Source organism: Camelus ferus, chromosome 7 (assembly GCF_009834535.1).
Source record: "Camelus ferus isolate YT-003-E chromosome 7, BCGSAC_Cfer_1.0, whole genome shotgun sequence".
In the NCBI taxonomy this organism is placed as follows: domain Eukaryota; kingdom Metazoa; phylum Chordata; class Mammalia; order Artiodactyla; family Camelidae; genus Camelus; species Camelus ferus.
This window is the reverse complement of record NC_045702.1, coordinates 10,097,547-10,116,122: the sequence shown is the minus strand read 5'-3', so window position 1 is coordinate 10,116,122 and position 18,576 is coordinate 10,097,547. Positions and strand designations below refer to the sequence as shown.

Below are 18,576 nucleotides of genomic sequence, written 5' to 3'. Positions count from 1 at the left end.
TTTAAAAAGGTATAGGCTCAAAAATTTATATTATTCTTGCTTTTCCTTAAATTTCCCCCAGAGAATTTTAATTAATGTAATATTCCTTTATGCTACAGGGGTTTTTATATTTTATCCTATATGACTGCTCTGGAAAAAAAGAGTATAAATTAAACTTAACCTTTTTGGTTTTGATTATGAGACTCTAATTTTAAAACTTTCTTCTGGATACCATTATCAATATTATAAGTACACTACTGACCAAAACAATACAAATATATTACAAACTTTGACAGATAATAATTAACACATTTGCCCACTGTGGAACGGGTGCCCCTGAGGAAACACAACTGTCACTGAGATTTGGGTGACATGATGATCAATATGTTAAATACAGAGTAAAATGGTGTTAAAAATGATTCTCTGTTTTTTATAGTTATTTCATGCATATATGGATGAATATCACTGCTGGAATAAAATGGGATTTAGTATCAAGTTTATACCTATTTTTACTTTTATAGATGTATGCACTGAACATCTTACTTACATAAATTCATGGGAAGAGAAGGAATTTCTGTTAGTACTGTTAATTTTTTAACTACTTTCCAAATTATATGCCAAAAATCACATAATGAGTGATTATTAAAAATTATTTTTTATGATCTACCAACAGACAAGTTGATTAGGTCCTCCTTTTATTTTGTTTAAAAAAAAAGAATTGAGAGCCACCCATTTTACAAGAGGATTTTTCTAAGTCATTTGCTTTCTTAACTTCATTATGAACTTTTAAAACTGTCCTTTTGTTTGGCACTCTGGAGGTTTTTACACTCCACGGAATAGATGAGAAGCATGCCTCTTTTGCAATCATGAAACAGGATGTTGGAGGGCTAGAAGTCTTCAAAGTGCAGGCAAATCACCTGGGGTTCTTGTTAAAAATGCAGATTATACTCAGGAGGCCTGAGATCGGTCTGGGATTCTGTATTTCTAACAAGCACCTAGTAATGGCAATGCTGCTGGTGAGCAGGCCACACTTTTTGAGTAGCAAGGGTGTAAACCACAGGCAAATTCTCAGGCTGATCAATTTTTAAGAGAGAATACACAATAATAGTAAGACTCAGGAAACTGAATACCTTGAAACTATTTTGGCCTATGTAGCCCTTGAAGAGGCTACATGTACTCACGGAGATAAGCATGCTCCAATTTGAAGACTGCTGCTCAAATTAGACACTAAAAATTGAAATTACGGGCTTTTAAGAGTGTTTAAATTTTTAAATTTTAAACCATTGACTTTAGTCACATCATTTTTCTACTTAAAATTCTTTGATGGCTCCTCACTTTCCAAAAAATAAAATTCAAACTCACTGATGCGGGATTAAGATTCTTTGTGTTTATAATTGAACAAGCAAATCATATACACTCACATACAACCTCTACTTTTTTGTTTGTTTGTTTAAATGTAAAATGTAAAATTGTTAAAATAAAATAAAATTTAAAACTTTGGGCAATGTTCAAAGAAAAGGCATTTAAAAAATAAAAACCAACACAATCACTATATTACAGAAATAATCATTGTTAAGACTTTAGTAAATTTCTTTGCAGTGTTTTCCATATGCATAAGCATACAAATGGATGTGTCTGTTTATGTGTTTAAAGATAAATTGGAGCAAATCATTTAATAAGGCATTCTTTTTTTTTTTGACCTGGGGTTTTTTTTAATAGGCCACTGTATCTGAAGCATTTTCTCTGCAGCATTAAAAAATATTTTAAAACGTTTTCATGGCAACCTAACAGCCATCATAATTTAAGGATAGCTCAAAAAAAAAAAAAAAACTTGTATATTGAATCCAGTAAATCTCAGGGCAACATCTCTCTATCAATAATATTCGATACATGCTAGAAGATTAATTCGCAATTGATGCTTATCAAATATCACTGCCCTATATGCCCTGGAAAAGCAGGTAAGAATATCATAAAAATTTCAAAATTATCTTACGTTATTTTTTTAAAAGAATGAAATAAAATTTAAAGAGTTTTGTTTTCATTATACTTGAAATTTTTGCATAGAGTGGCAAGTTTCCTAAATGCACCTGTGTTTAAGTAAATACTTATTTTTCCTAATACGCAGAATGATAAAGGAAGTATAAGTAAATAGAGGGGAGGAGTTCACTGACATATAATGGGTAGAATAAATGTTAATTGTGCAGAGAGGAATATGGCAAGTGACTCTGGAACACTATCAGCCGAACTGCCTTCAATAAACAGTATCTTTCGTGACTGTAAATATGAAATAAATCTGAAAACTGAAAGATTTACTTAAAGCATTAAAAAGTGGTAAGTCTGGAGAGAAATATGCACAAGGATATGAGTCCACATATGTAATATCTAAGGAAGAAGTAAAATGACCCCAGTATCAAGTGCCTTGTATAACTATCTGGGAAAAGTCTACCTCCAAGCATCTTCCTGGTTCTAATATGCTACACTAATTCAACAAGTTCCATGTGTTAACCTAATTTCCCAAATAGGAGTTGCTGAATATGTACAAAGGTAAGGATAAATTCCTGAATTCAAGAAACTTGAAGAATGGTAAAGTAAATTAGATCTTACACAGAGGAAGTCATAGCTCATCTACCTCCTCAGGAAGACTCTCCTGAAGCCCAAGACAACAGTAAAAGCTCTGTCCTCCAAACCTCACTTCTAATTTCTGTTGCATTTACTGCTTTTATCATTCATCTGAACTTAGCTTTTACTACCCTCCACTGTAATAATATATTTATAAATAGTTCATCACCAGAAAATTCTCTTTCATAACTTCAAATAGGCCTGGTTATTATTCAGGAATTAGAGGCAGCCGACAATTTGTTTATGGCACACATAGCCAAAAATGTGAAAAGCCGTAATTGTGACTTAAATGCTACAATGTAATAATAAAAATATAAATAAAAAGCAAAGGTTTCTTTAACCTGCCACCGATAGTAGCGTTCTTGGTTGTAGAAAATGGAGATGTGATAGATGTCAGAGACAAACTTTCAGACTGAGATATTTGAATTTTCCAACGATCTGAAATTCTAAGGTCTAGAATAAACTATTCTGTCAAACCTGAAGTTATTTTCAGTTCTTTTAAAACCTATGCCTCAGTTTAATGAAAGACTTCATAAACAACTTGAGTTTCATAAATATCTCCTAGTCAATATTTTATATGCAAACAAACTATATAAACTTTAGGGAAAAAATACCAACTTTCAACCAACATCTCCACCACAAACTATCTAGCAAAGTGTGTGTGAACATAAGTATGTCTCCATGTGAGTACGTACACTGGAAGGTAGGATGATGGTAAAAGATGAAGACATGGAGCCAATCCATATACATGCATTCTGAACAAAACTAAAAGGAGATAAAGGACTAGCTCAGCTGTCATAGAAAGTTCTCAGAGTAACAGACTTGAAGTCAAGCGATCTGCTACCTAATTCCAGATGGTCAGTCTCCTTAAAGGGCTTCAATTCATATGCACTAATCAGTTTGACACTACTTCAATAACAGAGGGGGTGGGGGGAAATCAACCAACAATGCCTGGCAGTTCCTTAAACAGTTATACAGTTACCATACGTGACCTACAAATTCTACTCCTATGCATTTACCCAAGAGAAATGAAAATATATAACTAAACAAAAACTTGTACACAAATGTTTATAGCAGCATTATTCATAACAGACAAAAACATAGGTACAATCTAAATGTCCATTTTCTAATGATGGATAAACAAAATGTGGTACAGCTATACAACAGAAGACTATCTGCTGTAAAAAGGATGTAGTGCTGATACATGCTACAACATAAATGAACCTTGAAAACAGTATGCTAAATGAAAGAAGCCAATCACAAAAACTACATATTATATGATTTCATTTATATGAAATGCCTGGAATAGACAGATCTATAGAGATAGAAAGTAAATTCATGGTTGCTCAGAGATAGGAAAGTAAGTAGATAATAACAAAGGGTACAGTTGTTGAAATTACGAAAATGTTCTGAAAGTGACTCCAGTGATGGTTGCACACATCTGTGAACATGTTAAAAGCTACTAAATTGTACATTTTAAGTGGCTTGAATGCGTGGAATGAGAATTACCAAACCAAAAAAATTATTATGTTAAAAAGTCAACTAACAAATACTTAAATTCAAGTAATTGGAGGAAATGACCCTTACCCTAAAATTAATCAAAGTACTGATACACTCTAGAACTATTAGCCAAATCAGATTCTGTAATAAACTAACCTTTAAAGTTCTCAAGGTCTCATCAGAACTGCCTATAACAATTTTAAATAACCTTAATAATAAACACTTCTTAAAATACCAAGATAGGTAGTAAGTTTTCTCTTCTTCCAAGTCCTTCCAGATGCAACATCCACACAGCAAGATAACTAATTTCACTTAAAATATTCTCTGAAATTGCTAAAAACTATGAAAACCATGAAAACTTACAGTATGGATTTAAAATTTACTGATTATTTAATATTTTGAACATGGCCAGTGTATGACTCCCTGTAGCTCCAGAACAAAACTGCATTAAAAAGAGAAAAATTGTCAAAAACGCTTCGTTGATTAACTTATCTATGCATTTAATAAACATCATGCTGGACTACAATGATGGGGGAAATTTCACAGTCTTTATGGAGCTAGTTGGTCTAGTTGCAGGAATAGGTATTAATCAAATAATTATACAAATAAATGCATAATTATAAACTGTATAAAGTGTTTTGTGAGAAGGGTATACATTTGTATGAAAGCATTTAACTGTAAGGGCAGGGGAAGTGGTGCCAGACTCATTGGGAGGACAGGGTAAGTCAGACTTTCCTATGAAAGTGACATTCTAGTTGACAGCTGAAGAATAAGTAGGAGTTAGGTTTTATTGCTCTTCTGATGAAACTACTTAAATCAAAAGGGAAAAAAGGGAACAAAGTGAGGAAGGGGAGAGAGGACATACTCAAGGATATTTAAAATAATTTAGCATTTCTATTTATATAAAACAACATGCCTCAACAACTATACTAAATATTGGTCACATTAAAGTAATATAAGGATATTTCTAAAGTATGAAATACTAATAATATTTACAAACCAAAAAATTTACATTAGCCCCAAGTATCTACCTTCTAAACAGTGTCTTCACGTAAATATTCCCATGAAAGTTTTTTAAAAAGGCAAATAATATAAAAATCACATTATAAGAAGGGAAAATAAATATATACTTATGGTAAAGATTAAACTTTCAATTTCCGTACCTCATAAACAAGTAAGCCTCAAAAGAGACAAAAAAACACTAAGCAAAATAATCTGGGGCTCAAGTGTTAAATCATGACACTAATATAACCTTGAGGAATTCATAAGCCTACAAAATATAACAGTCCATTCCATAAGAACTAAACACAGAAAGATTTCTGCTTCTGGATATGACAGAATAGCCTATAACAGACCAATATAACCTCCTACAACTAGAAAAGCTGTATAAAATACAAGCAAATGTTCTTAAGGTATCAGAGACTTTCTGAGGCAGCTAGGACTTGAGATGCTGAAGAACTTGTTAAAGAGAGCCCACATTCTGCGCAGCTTTCCCTCTCAGGACATTTCGCTTATTTCTTTAATGGGAAATAACAGGAAAAGTAACTGAGAAACTAGTAAAGGACAGTTAAGCAGAAAAGGCAGCAGAGCTTTTGGCAATTTCAAGGGGGTAGAGGGGCAAAACTTGGTAGCCAGGTCTTGCCATGACACTCAGGACCTGAGGGGTCAAGATCCTATAGAAAAAGGAGGTACAGAAGAACAAACCTGACACTGTGTACTGATTTTCCTCTAAAAGATTCTTAAACTGCACAGAGCAGGAGGCTAAAAAGACAAGCAAGGAGGAGCTTTTAGGATCCTCATGCTACTAGAAAGACAAAGCAGAAGAGGCCCTAGAAATATCCAGTATCTCATGTGGGTTCCCTGGCAGGCTACCAAAGTTATGAAAACTAGAGGTTTACAAAACCTAAAACCCAGCATCAAGTCAGTTCAGTTCTTGACTACTCAGGTGATCTGCCTCTATTTTATCTACCTGCCAGAAGATGGGTGAATCCTCTCTAAAGAAATGCTATATATCATTAGGCAACTAACTGTAATTTGTAATTGTACTTAAATTCTGATTATAATGTATGGTGTTTAATCAAAAGTTACTCCTCCAAATAATGGTAATAATAATAATAATTACCAGACACACCAAGATAAAATGTGTGATACAGACCTACAGATGATCCAGATATTGGAACTTACAGACACAGACTTTCAAGCAATTTGACTGATATGTTCTAGAAAATGGATAACAATATGGAGATTTTTCACCAGAGAATTAGAATTTATTTTTAGAAAGAGAGAATCAAATGAAAAGCCTAGCACTATACATTAGCTGCCATCAAGAATAAAATAGATGAGATTAAAAGTTGACTGAACATAGCTGAATAGAGAATTCATATACTGGAACACAGGGAAGTAAAACCTATCCAGAATTGAGAGAAACTGAGAGAAAAAAATTATTTAAAAAAGACACAAAAAAGCATAAAGGACATATGGGACAAGACAAAAGACATAATACAGATTTAACCAGAGTTGGAAAGAGAATTAGAAAAAGAAGAGGGTAGAAACAATATTTGAAGAATACCAAAATTTTTTCAGAACTGATGAAAGAGTCATGCTACAGATATGAGAGGAGCCAGAAACCCCGGAGTAAATACAAAGAAAATATACATTTTCAATACACAAAAAATACATTCTTTGGTGCTAATAGCTACATTTCTAAAATTAAAATCTAAAAAAACTCTCATATTTCCGAAGATGACTCCTGAATGACTGAAATAAAGCAGTCAGATCACCACAAACAGCTGAAATGTATCTTAGCTATATGTAGAACATCACAAAAGTTCCTGCATCAGTCCCCAAAAATCATTTATTAAAAACCTACTATATTCCCTAAAAGTTAATGCAAATAAGTTATTTTTCTATCTGCAAAAAAAAGAGAGAAATTTAAACATATTAAACCTTCCAGTATTTGATCAAGATAAGTATTTCTACATATAAGGAAACTGATGATGCTCAGACAAGAATCATACTTGCTAAAAGTCACAAAGATCCAATCCTAGAAGCCAGCTCTACAAATTCAATCTCTAGTCCTTCATCCACTTTCATGATACTTTTCCTCTAACTTGGCTATCTTTATTTTCCTAAAGTTCTAAGATTACCAGACTGAAAATATCAGAACTTTCAGTGGCCAGTAAGGTTTCCAAGTCAGGCCAGTGTCTAATCTCAGTTTAGGGAAAGGGAAAGAAAGGGAGGGATAGAAAAAGCACTAGGGACCTTGTAATCAATAAATATTTGCTACTCCGTAGACAATTTCAACAAATGACTTTACTTAATATTAGACCTGCTTAAGAAGTACTTTAACATGATTGTCATTGCCAGTAAAGATACAGCAACTGCTGTTAGGATTTTAGGGCAAAGGTAAGGAAACTCAATTCCCTTCCTTACACTTCCTATCACACAAAGTTATAACATCTTTACTTGCTAACAGAAGTTCAGTGCCATCCTTACTTGCTAAAGGAAGTTCAGGCATGGCACACATCAATCCAGCAGACACAAAACTCTCAGACTCAAGCTCTGTAACACTCAGCTATACTCCTTCAAAAGAAAAAGTTCAGATTACTCTTCTATTATAATAGCTTAGTGCTTTAAAATAAAAACTATATCGCATAAATTAACATATTGATTAAGTATATTGTTAATGAAAGTGTCTGAAAGTTACATACACATTAAATACTAGTTTACAAATGTATTTGAGAAAATTGTAATAATAGATTTCTTCTATTTCAAATGGCTGCCTTCTAACTCCAAAACTAGTGCTCTTCAAATCTGGGTTCGGGAGACATAAGTCAAAGTTAAGTTGCCATCCCACTAGTCATTTTCTGCTTTTCTTACTTTTTTTTTTTTATCATAACTCAGATCCAAGTCTTATCCCTACAATATAAATTTAAGAAGTGAAATCCTGGAAGTAGTCTAACTTAAGGCCTGGAAAATGTCTCCATAGTTATTAGACCAAACAATGCCATTCCAATTCCCAACTATCTGTGATCCTAACTTGTGTACAGAAAAGCACTGATTATCTTCAGATTCAACAATCAGAAAATCAGAAGTCAAGTACCTAGGGCCACATTTCAACTCCAGCTGAAGGCTAGAATGTTTACCTGGCTCATTCTCACATTAAAAGTAGGATTCCAGCATCAAACAGGGACACAGCCATACAGCAGCCAACAATAGGCCACACTGGCCTGACCAGACCACAGGTCACTTGGCACCCTCACTGAACCAGATCCTACTGAAGGCCTGACTGTCAACCCTTGACCTGGAGAATAGGATAATGGGCTGGCAATCAAGAGAATTAGATTCTTCTAGTCACAGCTCCACTTTTAGATTTTTGACTGATTTGACTAGAGAATTTGATTTGACTAGAGAATAAAATTTGAGAAAATGTGAAGAATTTCTGAAACATAGGTGGAAAACTTTTGAGTATGCTTCATGTATCTAGCCACTTTATTTGTTGTTAACATAAAATATATTATTTGTAACTTGTTTTGTTTATAAATTCATTCCTGGACTTATAAGATGATGATCCAGGAGGACAACTAGAACTTTTCTTCAGGGTCTGCACAGATCTTAAAACTTTACTAAGCCCTTTCGTCTATCTGTATGTAACACTGGGGTTCGATCTGCTCCTTCTCTCAAAGATAAGACAAAAGATAGGTAAATACTGAATGAAAGTACTGTCAACCTTTCAGAAACAATTTGCCACAGAAAAACATACGGTAGTAAGGAAATGGAACTCTTTTTTAACACCTAAATGGGAATCCGGACCAAGCCTGTGTTGCAAGTCAAGTTCATTCAAGACAGACTACTCTGTTTATATTGGAGTTGCTGGGTCGGGAAACTGGTCTGCGTCTATATAAATCCATGTTCTGAGCCATGATATAATTGAATTCTTCTTTAATGTCCCTCCTGCCCACTCCCTATCTTTTTCAGCCGGAAAAAGATTACCCCCTGTAAATCCTAGAACGTCTCCCTAATTGCAAGGATTCAGACTCCACAACTTTCCAGCCTTCTGTGACTCACCAGTCCTCTGGAGCTCATCACTTTTAATGACCCGTCCAACGCCCCCCTTCCCTCAGGAACAGTCACTCTTCTTCTAAGCTTCACACTTTGTCCCGGCAGCAATCGACTAAACTGTCCCCCGTCTCCAGCCACCTCAGACGCCCTTAGACAGCTTCGCCAGTTTGCCTGCCGTCCGGACCCCGAAAGCTCGGGCTCCTGCCCCACCTCCCTGAGCCGCCCGCTCCCAAGCCCTCCTCAACCTCCAAATCCCGGCCGCAGCATCTCCCGGCTCCGGTTGTCCTACGTGCCGCGGCCCCGCCACACACCTCGCCCCTTCCCCCCAAGACCTCTCTCTCCGGACCCTAACCCCTCCCTGAGGCGGGGGCGGGCAACTCGCTCAGAGGCTGGAAGGAGACTCCGGAGGCCGCGCGTCCCCCTCACCAGGCCCCGCTTGGGCCTCTCGGCTCGGCTGCCCTCCACCGCCCCCCTGGCCCAGCCGTGTTTACACCGAAGAGTAGGGCAGCACGATCCCAGGGCCCGGCACTTACTCGGGAAGGTAGGTAGAGGAGAAGGAGCTCCACTTGTGTAGCGCGTAGGGCAAAAGCCGGCACTCGGGCGCCACAGCAACAGCCCCGCCAGCCGCCATCTTGTCAGCACCGTAGCGGCCGCCACCGACCGCCGGCCGCTCCGGGAGGAGGGGAGGGGCGTGGCTTGTTCTTAAAGGGCCCGCGGCCCTGCTTGGGCCGTCCGCTCTCCTCGTCTCGCATCGCTACCTCTGCTTGCAGCGGTGAGACGCGTGCGCGTCGGCGATTCTCCCTTGGGGGTCTTCGACGCTGAACTCTCCTGAATGACTGACCGGCCGCAACTCAGGCTGAAGTGTGAGCACCTGAGGGGTTCTCCCGAGGCGCTTGGAGAAGAGTGGCCGAAATAACTTTTCTTACAAGCTGAGGTAAGGAAAAGCCAAAAATATTATGAAAAGAAACAAACTGTAGTTATGGGCCAGGAAGGGAAAATGAGAAGACGAATTTGGAGAAGGGACGCCGTTGCGACTTTGGAAACCACTGCTCTGTCCAGTTTCTAAATTCTTTAAGGAAACAGCACTCAAGGGAATTGGAGTAGAATAGCTAATGACCTTTCCCTCTGGAGTTGTCCTGGTTTTAAATGTCTTGTCCCTTGTTCTAGAGCCACATGGCGACAGAAAAGGAAATGCTCATGTGTCCTCTCACCCTATTCAGTTTTCAGTCTGTGATGCCCTTCGTTGTAAGCATCTGTTATGAGCCCTCTCATACCATCTTGTGCAACTGATTTGCTCAGTGATGACATTTTCCCACAGACCAGAAAAATCCTTAAGGAGATGAGAAGTTGGGTGTCATCATTTTTCCAACTGGTAAATCTGCCCACTTTTAACTGACATATTTAGCCCAAAAGTTCTGAAAGAGTGAGAGACAGAGGGTTTGAAGAAAATGGCCACTGAGGGAGTAACAGCCCATGTGCTCTGAATGCCATATAGGCATCATATCAGCTTCTTATCAAAAAAGGAACACTTGCTCTAAACATCTAGCTGTTTTAGATAATGTTCCCATCACATACCTGTTGGTCAGGGTTGTGCATTTATTCCTCGGCTTAGCCACTGTACTACCAAAGTACACATCACTCATTGTCTAATAGGTTCTACCCCTGAAAGCCTGCACGGTATCTTCATCTCCCCTTGAGGGATAGAAAAACTCAAGCAAAGAGTTTCTCAGTGAATGACCAAGTGAATGGAAACACCACAGTACTATAATTGTATTCTTTTCCTGTTATAATCATTAACCAGCCCAAACTTCCTCACATCCTCTCCTGACTTCCTGTTTCCAAAGGGGAAAACTTAGTTGTGGCCTCCACTAGCATATCAGATCAAGAATGCCGAATAGGAAGTCCACAGTATTTAAACCTGTAAAATTACATGTGCTTTGTGTGTTGCAGCATGTTGGAAAATTATTTGTTTCTTGAGGGAATGCTATAATCCCAGTGACTCGAGTTGGGAGTCCAGAGACAGTGGGAGAGACTAGAGAAGGATTACTTAGTCCCAAAGATGATTAGTGGTCATCTTTGGAGGTAAGAGTTACTTTTAAGGGGAGAAGATTAAAATGATGACTCAGTTCAATTAGTTTGGGGCTCTGAATTTGCTAATTACACCCTTTACCCTAAAATATGTTGAGTCCTTGTTCTTTTCCAAACATAGAGTTGTGGTCTCCGAGTCATCTTTTTTAAAAGTTCTTCCTAAGATGACTGTGACTTTCAGTGACTTTCTAAAACCTTTGAGTAACATTGAATGTCTTTAGCATAGGCCTTTCATATCTGGCCTTGATTACCTCTCCAACCTTCTCTCTCTTCTTTCGCCTTTGCACTTTATTCCAGCCACGCTAAACTAATACACTGAATTGGCTCCTATAAATTCTGTGCTCTCTCTCTGGTCTCCAAGGCTTAGTCTAAGCCAAGCCAGGAATACTATCCCCCCATTCTTCACCTGGCTAATTTCTACTCATTTTTTTTTTCCAGATTATTTCATTCTGGAAAATCAGTCCTCACCACCTATTTTGGGATTATGTGCCATTTTCTACATTTCCCTTGTCATCCTGAGTTTTCTTCCTTATCTTAGTAAGCATCGCCAATATATTTTAATTTCCTCTTTATTTCTCATTCTCTTTTTCTAAACTATAAGTCCCATGAAGATAGGAGTCATACATGTCTTGTTCACAGTTATATCCTTAGTCCTGTTAGAGCGCCCAGCATGTAGTAGATGTTCAATAAATGTTTATTGAAGGATGAGTGAATTGTGCTAAAAGAATACTTGAGTTGCAAAGGAAAAGAATGCCAGAACTTCTCAGACTGCAAAAATGTATCCCTGAGGTATGACTGCCATGGAAAATGTAAAGATGCAGGATAGCATGGCTTTCCTGCAGCACAGAGTTTACAAATGGGAAAATAATTTAAAGCGTTCACATATTAACATAAATACAAATAGATACGATACTGAGCCCAAAATTTGTGTAAATGTTAAGATAAAATAGAAGACTAAAGAAATTTCACAGTCTGCAAGAGTCTGCTAGCAGATCAGATCTCCTAAGGATACAATTTTACCTTCTCTCCTTTTGGGGCATTGCCTTAGGTGATGGGGTTTATTGTAACATACATGGGGGAAGACCTGGAAACTGTCAGCGGTCATTTAGTTCCTCATTTTCCCCCATACTTCAAAGATTAGGACATACTGATGGCCTCAGAGGGAACTGCACAAAGTATCATCATTATTCAGGGATCACTAGCTCTAGTAACCCAGTTATTTTGTCATCTCCTAAAAGAAATCATCTTTTACTCTCTGATGACATTTCAAAATGCTTCTCATAGCAAATACTTCCCAGAAAGAGTAACTAATTATATTTGGTTTGTCACCATTCACTATCTTTTCCTGTAAAAAAAAAATTATTGAGGGGCTGTGATATGCCAGGCCCTGTTCTAGATGCTAGGGAGACAGGGATAAACAGACAAGCCAGATAAGGGCCCTGCTTTCATGGAGATTACATTCTGGCAAGGCAACATATAATAAATATAATAAATAAGTCAACTACATAATTTTAGTCTGTGAATTTTAGGTGCTAAGAAGAGACTCCACCAGAGTAATATTTAGATTGGATGGTAAAGGAAAGTGTCTCTAAGAAGATAATATTTGAGCTAATACCTGCACAGTGAGTAAGTGCCAGCTATGTGAAGGCTGGATAAAGAACATTCTAGGAAGAGATAATAAGCAAGTGCAATGGGCCTGAGGCAGGAAGGGGGTTGGTGTGTTAAAGAATAAAGAATGTGACAGGAGCATAGTGATAGAGGGGGAGACTGGAATCAGAACAAGTAGGGCCCCAACAGTCATGGTGAGGAGCCATGACATACAAATGTGAAGGGGAGACCCTTGCTGGGGATTCAAGCCAAGGAGTAGCGTGATCCATTTTACATTTTGTAAAGATCTATTTCTGCAGAACAGAAAATGGGTTGGGAAGAGGCAAGAATTGAAGTGAGGAGACTTGACAGGAGGTTATAGTAGCCAGGTAAGAAATGATGGTGGCTTGCACTGGCAGAGGAGATGAAGAGAAGTGGTTGAATTGGGATATATTTTGAAAGTAAAGCCAATTAGACATGCTGGTGAGGGATGGAAGGCAGGAAGAAGAGGAAAGAATCGAGAATGACTCCTGGGTTTTGTGTTTGCACCACTGAGTATTTAGTGATGCTTTTATCGAGAGGGGAAGGTTTGGGGTTGGAACAGCTTTGAGGTAGAAGGAATCAAGAATTCTGATTTCAGTGTACTATATAGGGGATGCCTATTAGATATCCAAGCACAGCTGCCAAGCCTCCAATGTGGGTTCCTATGTTGGTCAGAGTCTTACATCAAACCACCTCGTGAGCATTTGACCTTCTTCATTTTTAACCAACCAGTGCTTGCTTTTGGGGGGGCTTAGGCACTGATTCCTGGGTCAGTCAATTTTTCTCTAAATAACAGAGTTACCATAGCTCTGGCTATAGCAGCTCTCGAAAGAAGAAACCATCTGTGGCAGCCTTCTGCAGAAGGGGCTGAGGGGTACAGAATAATCTAGGGAAAGAAATCTGAAGTATACATAGAAAATCTTGTTTTCAGTCCAGTTCTACTACTTTTCTAGCTATGAGACCTTGGGAAAGTCACTTAACTTCTCAGAGTCTCATTTTCCACCACTGTAAATTGGCATTAATAAAATCTAACTTGTCTACTTCACAGGGAGGTTTTAAATATCAAGTGAAGGAAGGGGGCATAGCTCGTCTGCTATAAGTTCTCATTTAATTCTCACAGAAACTCTAGGAAATATTATTACTCTCTTTTTAACAGGTGAGAAAAATAAGACTCAGAAAGGTTAAATAATTGTTATCTTTGGTGTTCCCCTCCAGAGGTAGGGTAAGGAAGGGAGTGAGGTTGGGGTATTCCTTCCCCTGACTTCCTGCTTGAAGGTCACAGTGGGCTGACTGGCCCTTTCAACCAAAGGTCACAGGTCCTCCCAAGTGGCCTCTCCACATAGCTCTCTCTGGTTCTGGGTTCTAGTAGTCATCCCCTCCCCTTGCTTCCTGTTGTTTCCCAGTACGTTCTCACATCTTTATAAATAGTCGTTTTATTAAACCTCTCAAATCGTCCAATTGGAGAATGCCATCTGTTTACAGCTGAGACCCTAACTGTTACAAGTTACTTATCCAAGGAAATATAGCTAGTCAGTGACAGAGCCAGAATCTCTTTGGTTCAAAAGCCCATCCTGTTTGAGTACATCCCACTCTGCTCAGGTGGCAAGAGACTTAGTAAACTGTACAGTGCTATTCAAATATAAGATAATGTCAAATAATAAAGACCACCAGAGTTAAAAAGCAAAATAAATCCAGCTGGTTTTACTTATTTCCAGGCATACCAATTGACTGAGAGGGGAAAGAAGGTGTTTTTAATTTTTAGGAGGCGTTGTCATGGTTTGCTACACTAATTAAAGATTAAAACAAATACTCTGAATAGGCTGGAATAAATCCACAGCTTTGTACATGATGGTTAAAACAAGCTCCATATTTCATTGGTCAGGAAAAAGAAATCTTCAGATAGGTCCAATAAGGGTCTTGCTTTAGCTTACCAGGATCATTCAAAGGTCATGGTCTCTTTAACAGCTTTCAGCTGGTTAGGAGAGTTGAAGCACAATGCAGTACTCAAATGTGTTATGTCCAGTCAGGCTCTACCGTAAAAGGAAGAATTTCCCTTCATGATATTATTATGCAACAGATGAAGAAACTAATACACAAATATGTTAGATGTCATGTGTAAGGTCATTTACACAACAGGGCTGTTTGCAGATCTGAATCCAGAACCCAAGTACCTAATTCTTAGTCACTTTTTTTCCTAATGTAATTAGTGGGCACATTTTAGATCTACACCTACATTACTCTTCTTTAAAACCTCTGTAACTAGTACATAGTAGATCCTCTAGAAATATTTCCTGAATTGAATCTCTTAGTTCCTCCTGAATTTCTTCTCACTAATTGTCTTAGTCAGTTCAGGCTGCTATAACAAAAATATCATAGACTTGGTGTCCTTAAACAGCAAACATTCATTTCTCACAATTCTGGCAGCTGGGAAGTCCAAGATCAAGACATCAGTAGATTTGGTATCTGGTGAGAGCCCTCTTTCTGGTCAACCAACTTCTTGCTTCCACCCCAGCCCCCAAAATGTATGTCCTCACAGACAAAATACATGCATTCCATCCCAATAGCCCCCAAACTCTTAATTTATTTAGCATCAACTCTAAAGTCGAGAGTCTCATCTAAATCAGATACGAGTGAGACTCATTCTGAGGCAGAATTCCTCTCCAGCTATGAACCCATGAAACCAAACAGACTAGGATAGACATTCCCATTCTAAAAGAGAAAGAAGAAAGCAGGAAGGGGTGATGAGTCCTAAGCAAGTCCAAAACTTAGCAAAGCAAACTCCATGAGATCTTAAGGCTAGAGAACAATTCCTTTGGCTTGACGCTCTGCCTGCTGGACCCCCCAGGAGTGGTCCTGCCCCAGATGCTCTTCCAGGCCAGAGACACATTCACCCAGGGCTCTATCAGGTGGTAGTCATGGCTCGAAGGCTCTCATTTTTTGTAATATGAACAGGCTGGGAATTTTCTAAATCTTTAAGTTCTGGTTCCTTTTTGCTTAGCAGTTCCATCATCAACTCATTTCTGTCTTCTTACATTTTGCTATAAGCAGTCAGGAGGAACCAAGCTGTTCCTTCAATGTTTTCCTTAGGAATCTCCTCAGCTAGATATCCAGTTTCATCACTTGCAGTTTTTTTCCTTCTGCAAAATACTACAACATGAATATAATTCAGCCAAGTCTGTGGTACTTTATAACAAGGATCACCCTGCCTCCAGTTTCCAATAACATGTTCCTCTTTTCTGTCTGAAACCAGGATGACCTTTACTGTTCATATTTCTATCAACAGTCTGTTCATGATTATTTATATTCTCTAAGAAGATGGAAGCATTCTCTCCAGCTCTCCCCTTCTCTTCCTGAGAGCTCACCTCTAGGAGAGAATTGCCTCCAGGAGTCCTTTCATAGCAATATTGACTTTTTCTAGCAGGCACCTCAGAAATCTTTCAGTCTCTGCCCATTACCCAGTTCCAAAGCTGCTTCCATATTTTTAGGTATCTATTACAGCAGCACTGCCACTTTTGTGTACCAATTTCTGTCTTAGTCAGCTTGGGCTGCTATAACAAAAATATCATATACTGGGCAGCTTAAACAACAGACATTTATTTCTCATACTTGGGAGGCTGGAAAGTCCAAGATCGAGACGCCAGTAGACTTGGTGTCTGGTGAGAGCCCTATTCCTAGATTTCAAGTGGCTGCCTTCTTGCCGTATTCTCACATGCCCAAGAAAGAAGGGTTCTGGTCTCTTCATCCCCTTATAAGGGCATTAATCCCATCAGGGGGCTCCACCTTCATGACCTCATCTAAACTTAATTACCTCTCAAAGGCCCTAAGCACATTCGGAATTAGGGCATCAACATACGAATTGGGGGTGGGGCACAAACATTCAATCCATAGCAATAATTTATGGCTATATTTTTAAAAAATGAAATGAGTTAGCTTAGGGATCATCTGTAGACCAGAAGACTGGAAGGAATTAAAGGCATAGGAGCTATGAGTCAATCTCTGATCAGTAAATTAAGAAAATCACCATGGGGATTAGAGGAGTGAATTTGGCCAGATAAAAATCCCATTGAATTTACCAGGAACTTACATGTATTATCTCAATTAATCTTCACAATAACCCTGCAGGTAAACTCAGATTCTTGGAGTTAAAACTCATATGTTTCCTCTCTATTATGCAATACTCAGGTGTATGTACTCCTAACGTTACCCCAGGATTTAGGATTCAGAAGACCAAGAGAAAGAATCTGGGGGTATTCCTAAGTCTTAACTTCTGCTTTCCCATGGTTTCCATATTAACTCATTTCAGCTTTGTCATTGTCATTTGAAAACATTTCTTTCAGCGCAACACTACCAAAAAGGAATAGATGAAAGCAAATACTGATGTTTTGTTTCCTAAGTAAGGGGATATTCCCTTTCTTTTCTAGGACAAAGGAACTTCAGCCTGGCCCCAGTGGGGCCTTTGCCCAAGTCACAGGTGAACATTGAGACTAGCCTCAGGTATGAAGCTCCAGTCTATCTTCTCCCAGGAGGTGGCAGCAGCAGCAGCTGCAGCCTTAGCCTGCCAGAGAAATCAGACAGAATTCACCCTTTCCCCTGTTGGCATCGAAACTTAGAAATTCCTGGTTCCAGAGAGCACTTTATCCCACCATTGGTGTGCTGAGCTTGGTTGGAGCTGGGGCACATAGAGTGCAGGAACTGGCAATGATTCCTCTCATAAGTGTCTAGTTTTTTTGGTAGACAGTTGGGTCTGAGCTGTGACCTTGAAGCATGTGTAAACGAGGACCAGGAAGTCCCTAGCCAGGAAAAAGAGCTTCAAAGAGAAACAGATAGTGACTTAAACACTTATATCCACACCGGCATAAATCCAGGGGACCCTAGCTCACAGTTTGGTGCCACATGAAGAATATAGATTTTGGACCCTGCCTCCCAGCTACCAGCCAGTTGACCTTGCCATTGAATCTGTCAGAGCTGCAATTTCCTCTTCCACCCATTGTAGACTAGATGATCTTTAAGCACCTGCTAATTCTTAAAGTAAAAGTTGGTACACTTTTATTTTCTGAATCAAGTAGGTTTGGGCCTTCACCCTTTCAGAATTTTTTAAATCCCAGACACAACAAAGCACGACTAGGTTCCAAGTTAATCCCAGGTGAGCACATATTGTGGCGAACACTGCCAGCTGCCTAGGCAGTGGGCAGGAATCCCAGGAAATGTCTGAACATTGCATAGCTATGGATGAACTGTCAACTGCTGGGGGTTGCTTTGCAAATTACCACATCTGAATGAAGCTGACAAAATAATATTCCAAAAAGCAATTAACACTGATTCCTGGTGTTCTTGGAACCAAAAGGCCTTTTGGGAAAAGTGAGAGTGGCTCAGAAAAAAAGCATCCTAGCCCTCTGGGTAGAAATGTTTGAAGTTAGGGGGATTCTTAAGTCAGGACCTTTCAGTGCTTTTGTCCCATCACCACAGGCAGGGCTCAACTTGGTCTCGGTGAACGAGGAGACGGAACTGGCTCCTCTCATTTCCCCCCTGCTCCATCCAGCCTGCTCTCACTTTCATTGGCTGGACTGCTTAAACTTTCATTCGTTCATTCAGTAAACACTTGTTAGGCACCTACTATGTACCAGGTGCTGACATACACCTAGCTATTAAGGAGCTCACAGTCAAGTAGTCAGATATTTAAAAGGTTAATACACAAAGCAT

At 38.7% G+C, this 18,576-nt stretch overlaps 1 protein-coding gene and 1 long non-coding RNA gene across 6 annotated transcripts in view; one reads left to right on the top strand and one right to left on the bottom strand.

The window, feature by feature from the left end:
- MKLN1 (muskelin 1) overlaps positions 1–18,576 on the bottom strand; it is a 320,903-nt gene that overhangs the window by 168,155 nt on the left and 134,172 nt on the right. For all 3 annotated transcript variants that reach the window (XR_004321257.1, XR_004321256.1, XM_032483347.1), the window contains exon 3: positions 9,693–10,088. Coding sequence is in view for 1 of the 3 variants with exons in the window: in XM_032483347.1 (XP_032339238.1) it covers positions 9,693–9,790 (98 nt within the window). In the remaining 2 variants the exon portion in view is untranslated. The remainder of the gene's footprint in view (positions 1–9,692; positions 10,089–18,576) is intronic.
- LOC116664801 overlaps positions 9,965–18,576 on the top strand; it is a 109,232-nt gene continuing 100,620 nt past the window's right edge. For all 3 annotated transcript variants that reach the window (XR_004321258.1, XR_004321260.1, XR_004321259.1), the window contains exon 1: positions 9,965–10,093. This is a non-coding gene — a long non-coding RNA (uncharacterized LOC116664801). The remainder of the gene's footprint in view (positions 10,094–18,576) is intronic.